Genomic DNA, 10762 nt, shown 5'->3' with positions numbered 1-10762 from the left:
TCAACAGAATGAGGTTGGAAATTAATGGATGCTCTTTTCGTTTTAGGAAGCGGCTAACATGGCCCATGTTTTTTTTTTCTAATTTAAACAAGTGGCCGATGGTAATTACTAATTAAAATATAATTATCTCATTGTTAATCTTTTTTTTTGTTGTTGTGAAATTAAAAAATAGAAGTTTGCAGCAATTTTAATTAACTTAAATCTTTTTTTTTATATCTTTTGATAAGTAGCAATTTTAAAGCTTGAGGCAGCTGTCTAGAGAACTCTTTTGAACCAAGCAGACCATGGTAATTTTCCCTAATACCAAACTACTCTATTGAATATCAAATGAAACCCATTATTGATGTTGCCTGATTTGAGGTATTTTGAATCAAGTCTTGCCAATTGGATGAACCCGAGGTGAAATGATAAAGCTGCACACCGAGACCTAGAATCACAGAAAAAGTTAGAGGCCCGAGGAGTTATTCTCTAGGTAGGCACTCTAATGTTCAAGTTAGTAGGGTAAAAGCGTTGGCCGGGATGAGTAGATTGAGACAATGCTAGTTCCGAACTGAAGAGATGACATGAAGAAGTGCTAAGTGAATAGAGAGTTAAAAGTCCTTTATCTCGAGCGGGGAATGCCTATTTATAACTAAACATTTGTATTCTGGTTGAATTGGACTTCTAGGATTGTTGGGATAAGATCATCCGCCGAGGTTTTCGGGGGATTCCCTCTTCCCCAGTGTGAGTCCAATGTCTTGTTTGTGTGGGACACTCCTTATTGGTCACGCTCTTCAGTCACGTGATTTTGGGTGACGATGGTGACACAATCCGAAGAGGGCAGCTGCAGAATCCGCCATGTGGCGCCCTTGGCCAGTTTGACAACCACGGGAACAATTATTTTCCCTAATAGGTCTCCAATAAGGTTTACTAGTTGAACTCAAATCAAATGGCTTGAAACTAAAGTGAGGACTACAGTGATCGATATATAGTCAAGGTTATAATGAGTCAAGGTAGAACTAAGTGCAATGGAATACCAGGCTCAAACTTTGAAGAGGAATTTTAATGCTTCATTGTGGTTCATCAGTGAAGGAAACCAGATACGGAAAGCCATGCCTCGACATGCCGAAGAAGGATGGATATATGCACGCATACACAGTCAGTCACAGTACACTACGTACACAAGAGAAGGTCAGCCATTACAAGCACCAACAAACTAATTAACCTAATGAAAGTTAACTTGCACAAGTTTCTTCTGTTGAGCTCATACACATATAGCTAGAGCAGAGGAGCAGAGGAGCAGAGGTGGGGAAAAAGAAGCTAAAGACTAAGAAGTTGGGTGCGATCTGAAAAGCAGCTAGCACTTGTAGAATCTAAAGAAAGGTGGCCATGTTGTGATATTCCCCCTCGCACTAAACAATTCCTCATGCAAGTTCTTTATGGGACCAAATCTGTACAAGAGGAAACCCAAACTGTGCTAACAATCTCCTACTTCAAAAGCATTCCAAATCTTCCATAAAAGCAGAAAGACATGAATATCAACTTTTTAGGTTGAACAAACATGACATGTAACCCTTTTTCCTATTGCATTTGGAAAGAGACACTTCCCTCTCCCCCCTCACATTCTATTCTCTCCCACTTTCCCTTTTAAGATTTTTAATTTTCTCTTTTGGTTTGTTTAATTATTATTTGAGCTCGATCACACTAATCCAGATAAGCATCTAAACTGCCTAACAGATTCTCCAAGGCAAATGCAAAAGGACTCAAATCTCCTTGACAACAATAGCAAATTTTCACCTTTAATTTCCAAGTATTTATATATAATAATCGAATACCACCTATAACCAAGAATTGTGATGATTTATTTCATCTAGTATTTGTAATCCATGAACCTAAATCGTCGTTGGCTTGATTATTCTGTCCTAAAAAGATGCATGGTATAGCTTGTCTAACATTGAATCTAAGATCGATGATGCTGGAGAAGATAAATTCGCATATTCAAATCTTTTTGATTGCTTCACTGGTATTATTCTTTTTTGGAGAGAACAAATTAATCTTGTAATTAATGTGAAGATAGGTAACCAATTTATCAGTTAGAACTGATGAACTACGTACTTAAATTTTCTAAACAAGTCAGCGTTCCCAGAGGCACAGGAGAGCTTAGTCATTTCGGTATAAAGTATGTTGATGTCCTCTCTTTGTTCGGACCCTTTATTCTCTCTTTGAGAAATTACACTGAAGATGCCCCTCCCCATGTTGATTTTTACCTTTCCTTCATGCACGTCTCATAAAAGAAAAGTTATTCAGTCCCCCTCCCCCTCTCTCTCTCTCTCTCTCTCTAGCAGTTGAGTTCAAAATTTAAATATAAATAATAAATTAATTATAAAAATCGTTTTTATTTGTAACGTCGGGCAAAGATTGTGGGGCTAGCTAGCTGAAACTTGAGCTATGAATAAGGGGCCCTTTGGACTCCTCTGAGCAGCAGCCACCTAAGCAACTACGTGGAAGTTTCTTGCTGGGTTGTTCGGTTAGAGCCGTTAGGCTCATCCTCATTATCTGCTGCGCTACTACAACTCTGAAAAAGCTCTCGAATATGGAAGAGAATATATAAAGCTATAAAGAGCTTCGATCTCTTTGGTAATTAAGTAAGAGAAAACAATTGCAAGTGCTTAGAATGCGACTTCTGTTACTAATATCATTAATTTATTATCATGTGGAGAATAGGGACTCTCTATATATACCTAGCTAGAAGCTTTAATTCAACCAAGCCGACTTTCACCAACATTATATCAAGCAAAAGATAACTTTCTTTCCCCACACACACAGAGAAAGAGAGAGAGAGAGGGGGGAGGGGGGATGCCTACGCTTATCAACATGATCCCTGTAGTTAGGATGACGAACAAAGAAAAGAAAGAACGACAATAAACAGAACTGGGTCATCGATCGTTGAAATCTTGAATTCATCAGGAGCTAACTTTGCCTTTCTCTTCTATAACTTTATTTATTTATTTTTTTTTTGTGTTTTCTCATCAAATATGGTAGAAGAAAGCTGATCATAGATCAAAGAGATTACTTGCAGCCGGGTTAATACCAGTTGTAGCAAAGGGAGGAAATATCACGCCTAATCAGTACTGTCGAGTGTGCTCTGTAAGGATATCTGATGATAATGTATCAGTGACAGGTGCCATTGCTCCCCAGCTACTACAATATCTACCAGAGCATTCTATTCTCGGCGTGCATTTCCAGCCTAAGGAACCATATTTAAACGATCAGCCCACTCCCCCAGCCAAAGCTCAAGAGCACGATAATATTAATATATAAGACATTCGACCTTTCCTGGGTACAGTCTTGCTGGTCAAACCAAAGACACCAATGCAAGCTCTGACGTTCTCCTTATCAATTAGACTCTAGATCTATTACAGACAATGTTTGTAGAATCGGCGACCAAACCCAATATCAAGAGCATATATAGGCTGTGTTTGATTGCAATGCAAATAAATTTGTACTGATGCTGTAAAACCATGACAGTGTAAACGATTTTAGTGTAATTCTAACTTATTTTTATTTCAAAATTTAAGTTATTTTGTTTGATTACAGTACAAATGAAGTAAATTAAGACATGAAGCAAAATAAAGTAAAATTTAAAACAAAATTGAAGAATTTGTATTTTTTACATTTGCGCACTCCCATGCATTTGTACTAATGCAAATTTATTTGCACTAAGGATCGAATATGAGCATCTAATGTCTTTAGAGATCCTGACCTCGGATCTGCCTCCCCCAATGAATCTCTTGATGACCTTATCAATTATCATCCTACCGGTACCGGATAATTCTTTTCTTCAATCGGTTGAGATCTGCTAGAGACATTAAGATGAACATGCTACACACCCCAATCACAAACAAACGCCTCAACAATTCATACTGGTATCAGACATACAAGCAATTGGCATGCTTAATTTGTGATTGGAGCATGTAGTATGTTCTACATGCTTTTAAAGATGGCAATTTCTTCCATCCAGGCGGGGACCTGCCTTGATCGAATCGGGTGGGGATGCATGGGGACCAGTTTCCCCACACAGGGACTGAGATGGGGAGATTCCCATTGGCAATTAAGGATGGGCAAGGATGGGGAGAACATTATCTGCCCGGCAGGGATCATCACTCTATATTCGACTATGATGCTCGAAAAACATGATACTGGAAAAAAAAATTATAACCAATCATGTGGGTTTTCATCAAAATTCATCAGGGGTTATTTTGTCAAAGCCTTTGCGATATCATGTGTTTCTAGCATCATAAAATTTCACTCATACACACATATATATATTAGGTTTGAATATATCTGAATATATTTAAATCTATTTTGATAAAATTGTCAATTATAATTATATATTTTATTTAAAAAAAATGCACTGATATAGACAGCATGATAGCAACCATCATCTTGCCCAAAAATATATATATGCATTGCTAATAATATGTACATTCTTAGGGGATGTTTGGAACCATGACCGTTTTTCAAAAAAACGGTGCCACGTTGGATCCACATAGGCATTTCAATAAATGCCCATGTATCTCATTGATTGATTCAGTCGATTATTAAAAATCGAGCATGCCTCGAAAATCGGGACCCCACCGATGCATTGGCATTTCATGTGTCGGTGAACCATTTCTCCCAATGGTTGAGTGGTGTATATCCTATGAGGTGCTTACTTGTCAGCGCATACATGAAAAACATGGTTGACTGGTGTATATCCTATGAGGTACTTGTCAGCGTACTACCAATGTGGTAGAACGGGTCTTAAAAGCATGTGTATTTTTTCTTGAAAATCAGTCCCAAAAAACACACACGCTTCCAAACACGATGTTATGTATCTAAGATTAATTACAGCCGATTAAAATAAAGTTTTCTATAAAACAGAAATTAGGAAGATAGCAACACTAACCCAAAATTGAAGTCTAAAAAAATACAGTTACATCAATCTGGAACAATTAACAGACAGGAGATGTTGTATCTCTCAAATTCATTTTGTTAACATCATTTACCCAGGAAGAGATCATCTTATATACGATCAATCATTAATGTTTCTAAAAGCGCTTGAACAAAAAAAAATGTTATTTGTGTAAGAGCTCCCAGCCGTCTGATCTGTTTAAACTTGAGGTTTGAGGGGTCCCAGGCTAATGGTATAACCTTGGAGTAGTCACATAGTAGCATACCATTCATGAGAACTCTCCTTTTTCACTGTCTAGAGTATTATTTGCAACAAAATTCATTACAGCAACCATAAACAAAGAGTGCCCCACATTTCCCCTTGCATATGGAAAGATGTGGAGAAAGCGACGCAGAGATGAAATAAACAAGTAAAAATAATATAGATCTCAATTCTCGAAAGTGGAAATGAAATGGACCCAAGTCATATCCTATGGGTAGGTAAGAAAGAAGTTTAAGAAAAAAGAAAATTAACACTCCACCTTCTGTAATCTATATAGCATTAGACAAGTGACAAACACAACAACCAGCAGACAGTTTCTTTTGCACAAACTCCTTCGGTTTTTTGTATGAAAACAAGGAAAAGAAATTATACAGAGAAATTAAAATAATAAAATGAATAGTAAGAATAGTAATAAAGATGATCTTATAATCATGATGGTGATGATTTTCATGCATGATTGATTTGCTTTGGGTCTTTGGTTCTCCATCTATTGTCACCTAGAGCAGCCTTGCTCTCTTTTCCCTTTTTTTTTTTTTTCTTCATTTGTTCTTTCTTTCCTTGCCGCATTGATTATTGTACAGTTAGTTTTGCTCATTCATCAGTCCCATCCTACCACCTAGAAAAGAAAGAAAAAGAACATACCCTATAAGGGTTATTGGCTTCTTCTCCAAAAGTGCTGCAGGGTTTTTAGGTATTGATGGTGATGATCATGATGTTGTCTGTTAGGGATTTTTGGTTTGTTTATTTCCTTTATATATATTTGCTCCTACCCATGATGATCCGGGTTGCCAGCGTCTGGCCAGAAGGAGTACTTCAGCCATTCTGCCTCCTGTGGGTTTGTGATGGATGACTCCTGCAATTACAATGCATGTATGGAAGCATGAGAAATAGGTTTAGGACACATATTGCTGCAAAACTGCATACAAAAAAAAGCTGTTTTCCCTTGTCTTTCCTCCTCCTCCCTCTTTTCTGTCTTTCTCTCTCCACTTTCAATTTTCGTTTGGGCTTATTTGTCGTTCATTTTTTTCCCTTGTTAATACAAGTTACAGGTCCAGACATAGGAAAGCCTTTTCTTTATCTTTATCTTTTCTTTTTTTCCCCCTTCCTCGAAACCCAATTAGCTATTTAATTTCACTTCTTAATTGTTAATTTGCCATGACACATGAGAAAAGCTTCTCTACCCCTTTTCCTTTTTCCTTTTATTTTAAAAACTGATTGTATTCCTGTTCTGATTAGTAGCCAAATTAATCTAAAACGAACAGCCCACAAGACAAGAGAAAAAGGAAAAGCTATAGTTTTTTTTTTTTTAACTTTTTTTTATGTTCAAAATGAAAACGAGAAGAGTGATTTAGACAAATCCCATTTTTATAAAGCAAAAACATCCCTAATGATCAGTCAAAAGGTTCACATGTTAAAAGACAAAAAACACCCTCAAGTTTTGACCTTTGTCATTACCAACAGTAGTTTTATTGGGTCTTCTTTACTAGGGATGTGCCCGGTTTATCAAAAATGGAATGCGCCTAAATCATTCCTGAAAGAGAAAGGCAAGGTTTATCTTCTTCCAAAAATTGACGGGTTCTGTTTTCATATATTTTGCCTTTCTTAAATTAATGATTTAATACTGTTTATGTTTATCCGTTTTTATCTTTTTCGATAATTGATAGGTTTTGTTTCCATATATTTTGCTTTTTCTGAAATTATTGGTTGGATCATGCTTTTGTTTATATACTGGAAAAATACAACTTTTTATCAATAAGGATTAAAGAAAAAAAAAATTCTTCCTTTTGTTTCTATAATAAGGTTCCTAGTAAAAGAAGAAATCCAACATTTTCTTATTTTTCAACTTAATTTGTATGTTTTTACTGAATAACCAAGGGAGAAGGAAAACTGCATTTTTAATGCTTTAAATCATTCCATTTTAGGCTATTCTTCAGCATTCTTTTTTTATTCATTTAAACAGAAAGCTCTAGTCTTCTTTGTTTATCAAACCCAAGGCAACTAGCTAGCTAGTTTTCTACTATGCATGTGGGTTGATGCCAACAAACATGCCTAATAGAAGAAAGAAAAGAAAACAGAAAACCCAAACTTACTTCTTTGATGTCTGTTGAAGTGCAACCCAACAACATTTCTTCTAAACCAGATGCAGACCTTCCTCCCAGCTTATGTTGCTGCTGCTGCTGGTAATACTAAATTGATTCAGTTAAAAGAAAAGGGATTAAATAAGGAAAAGGAATATATATATATATATATATATATATATATTTAAGTGCTTATATGTTTTAATTACAGACTCTAGTAGTTGCTTTGTGCAACTTGTCTATTATTAAAAGTAAAACCATTACGAGTTCATTTCTGGGCTCAGTCACTCGAAACATATTTGAGTAACCCCTGATAGAGAAACCATTCGCACCAGCTGACCCGGGTCAACTGCCTAAAACCAAGAGTTATGTTATTCCTGCAAAATATTTTAATTTGATCAAATACCTGCTGATTTTGGAGGATTATTCTTGAGACATGGTAAGGGTCTTCGTCGAGAACAATGGAAGTGTGATGGAGAGGAGAGATGATGGTAGAGAGAGGAAGCGAAGGCCTGCTGACATGGAAGGCTGTCGTGGCCACCTGATGATGGTGATGTTGATGTTGTTCATGGGTCATCTGATGTAGGCCTTGATGATCGTGCTCCTCGCACGTGCGAGCTGCTGTGACTTCTCTTGCCTTTGAAGCTTCTCCCATCCCTACCTGTACCCAACAGGCCATGAGACACAGTTGCTAGCTAGTCAATTTCCTTATCATTTTATCATCTTTTCTTTCTTTATTTGGTCTCACTTTCTGTTTAACCGATGTTTCTTTGATTTGGCTTTTTATTCATTGATACATATCAACTTATGTTAGATGATAATAATAAGTTTGAATACTGTGTATTCAAGCAACTGGTGTAAAAAAAGCAATCTGAAACTTTTTCTCTCAGTTTTTGATTCATAAAAGATAGTAATCTTGATATCATATTCATGCCGCAGCACAATTAATAATATAGTTGTTTTGTTTTCCTGTCTTTCTTTCTTTTTTTTTTTTTTTCTTTTGCACCCTCAGTTTTGTAAAGAAAGTGCTGTATCCTGGATTACCAACCAAAACCAACTGTATCGATCGATATGAATTTTCTTTTATTTTCTTTGTTTATATTAATTTCCCGTTTAACTTGTCCTTCTTTTGTGCTATCTGTTTGAATGATCAAGAGGAACGAACGTACCTCATCGAAGCTTTTCCTGAATGGGCCGAAGCTAAAATGATCAGATTTCATTTGTTGAATATCCATGGCACTGTAAGCCGAAATTACAGACCCAGCACCGGATAATTCATCTCTTTGGGCGCTAACATCCTTGGAAGAAGAACAGCTCCCGCTACCACTGTCTCTGCGATGAGGTTCACCACTGCCCTCACCGGTGGTTGCACTCCGGTCTGACCAATTGCATTGTCTGGGTTGTGTCTGATAGAATATCTTCGACACCACGAGTTCTCCTTCTTTCTCTTCTTCGTGCTGACCCAAGTGGTATTGGTGCATGACCCAGTTAGTTTTCTCGGGTTTCCGATGTTTGCCGAAATTGGTGTAGAGGACCAGAATTTTCTTGCACCCTTTTTGTTTGCCATTCACCATTACAGGCCTCGTCTTGCCTGTTTTGTGCCACCGGGTGTCACCGCCCTGCAGATCGCATTCAGTTTGAATTTTTCTTCTCTTTCTCGTTCCTGTAGTATAGGCCTTGGAGGGTCTGTGGAAAAAGTGCCTGCTCAAACCATCTCTTGTGACTCCTGCAATGAAAGTGAAAGCATCGCCAAAATCAAAGTTAGGTTTATTTAGGTGTAACAAACTGTAACCGCTATCTATACTTGCAAGATAGAATATGATACAAGAGAACAATACAAGCATGCTTCGAGTTGTATTTGTATCTCCAGTGGAGTTGGAGACAAAAGAAATGAGCTACCAGTATAAGTTTTTGATGAGAGAGAGAAATTTCCATTAACTTTGACAAACTTGTAGAGGTTTAATTGATCTACTTTGCCAAAGTTGACAGTCCTGTGTTAGAGAGAGAGAGAGAGAGGGAGAGAGATGATGATGAACTCGTAAATATTCTAACCTGGAAGCTTTTCTGGATGAGTATAACAAATTCCGTCTTCACCTTCAATTGTAGGAATGAATTCATCTATGAGAGGGTGAGATTTGGAGTCTTTGCCTTCAACTTTGGCTTCAAGGTGTTCGATCAGTTCTTGATCTGTTGGATCAAATTTCACCCCTGCTGGAAGACCTAACCAGTCCTGCAAAACCCATTTAATTCAGAAAGAAAAAAAAAAAAAAACAAATTAAAATTTGTGTGTACCACTACGAATCTTCCTTGAAGCATGTAACTTGATATTCAGAGAAACAGTGAACTTAAAGACAAAATTTTATCATAATCAAGGCCTAGCATCATTCTTATCTTGTTTGATTCCGATGTGCAATCTTTCAGTTCAAGAAACGAATATTATTATTATTATTTTAGTTCTCCGTACCGGTTTTCGTTCCAGCTTGTGTCCGCAACCTGGGCACTGCTTGGATCCACACATCTGATGCTCTTCAAGCTTCGCGTCAATAAGATCAGAACTGCTGACGGAACCTATGTGAGTCTTATTCATGGCTGTTTAACATACACTAGAGACCGTTTTTCTTCTTCTCAGCTGTTACGAAATTCTCATCTTTCTGTCACAGTCCATTCATTCAGGTCCTCCTGATCCAGTTCTCTATTTCTCTAACTCGCCAAAATAGCAGCAAGAAATGAATATCATCTGAATTCCGATTTGAAGGCATACAAATCAATAGAAATATGGAGTTTGAGCCCAAACTGAGATTTGATGGTGCAGAGGACGAGAAAAGAAAACAATATTGGTTTTCGAAGAAGACTTAGAAACACTATGACAACAGAGAAATTCAATACGAAGAAACTAAAAGTTTTCTTTTTTTTTTGTGATATTAAGAGATTAACCAAGTAACAAGTTGGCAAACTTTGAAGAAACAACCAACTAGATACATGTACAAACTAAATTTTTTGAAACCTTCGACTTTTGCACAATCAAATCCAATCTTAAACGGGAAATTTAACAAAACCTACAATAAAAAAAAATAATATTGGAACAGAAATAGAATGAAAGAAGACGAACCCTCTGTATTATTTGGACAGAAGAGGAGAGAGAGAGAGAGAGAGAGAAAGAGAGAGTGAAGAGAGAGAGACAGAGAAGAAGGAAATAGGAGAGGCCAAAAGAAGAAACTGTAACTGTGGAATTGAGCTATAAACCCGCTTTAACCATGGAAAACACCAGAGTTCCCTCTACTTTAACTGAAGCCGATGAGAAAAAGGAAAAGGTGCTCCCTCAAACATCCACCTTTAAGACTTTGCTGATTTAAGAGTAGCGCATGTAGACGGTTAAGAGAGAGAGAGAGAGAAGAGTGAAAGAAAACCCAGCTGTTTTCTAAAGCTATATAGCCCCCCTGCAACTTTGTTTTGTAGCCTTGACTACTAAAGCAAAAGCAAGAAACGGCCT

At 37.1% G+C, this 10762-nt stretch overlaps 1 protein-coding gene across 3 annotated transcripts; it reads right to left on the bottom strand.

Annotated features, from left to right (window-relative positions):
* Nucleotides 1-5424: 5424 nt before the first annotated feature.
* Nucleotides 5425-10498, bottom strand: NAC075 (NAC domain containing protein 75). Of its 3 annotated transcripts, none has more exons than XM_010268797.3 (6): nucleotides 9737-10498; nucleotides 9325-9502; nucleotides 8442-8998; nucleotides 7679-7933; nucleotides 7285-7368; nucleotides 5425-6047 (listed from the first exon to the last, which is right to left on the bottom strand). In XM_010268797.3, the coding sequence occupies exons 1-6, from the start codon at nucleotides 9857-9859 to the stop codon at nucleotides 5961-5963; spliced, it is 1284 nt and encodes a 427-aa protein (XP_010267099.1). In that variant the 5' UTR covers nucleotides 9860-10498; the 3' UTR covers nucleotides 5425-5960. The 3 variants fall into 3 exon arrangements, with proteins under 3 accessions (XP_010267099.1, XP_010267098.1, XP_010267095.1); XM_010268796.3 differs by having other exon boundaries at nucleotides 7285-7371; nucleotides 9737-10495; XM_010268793.3 differs by having other exon boundaries at nucleotides 5828-6047; nucleotides 7285-7380; nucleotides 9737-10493.
* Nucleotides 10499-10762: the final 264 nt, after the last annotated feature.

This window comes from Nelumbo nucifera, chromosome 6, assembly GCF_055504915.1.
Source record: "Nelumbo nucifera cultivar China Antique chromosome 6, China Antique-T2T, whole genome shotgun sequence".
In the NCBI taxonomy this organism is placed as follows: Eukaryota; Viridiplantae; Streptophyta; class Magnoliopsida; order Proteales; family Nelumbonaceae; genus Nelumbo; species Nelumbo nucifera.
This window is presented reverse-complemented; position numbering and strand designations above follow the sequence as displayed.

What these genes read in the sequence shown, in the direction of transcription:
- NAC075 (XM_010268793.3), bottom strand. Translation starts at nt 9,859, where the DNA reads ATGAATAAGACTCACATAGGTTCCGTCAGCAGTTCTGATCTTATTGAC. An exon ending in ACAAGCTGGAACGAAAACCG is followed by an intron (nt 9,503 to 9,736) that starts GTACGGAGAACT and finishes TGGGTTTTGCAG; the next exon opens with GACTGGTTAGGTCTTCCAGC. An exon ending in TAATCCTCCAAAATCAGCAG is followed by an intron (nt 7,381 to 7,678) that starts GTATTTGATCAA and finishes GAATCAATTTAG; the next exon opens with TATTACCAGCAGCAGCAGCA.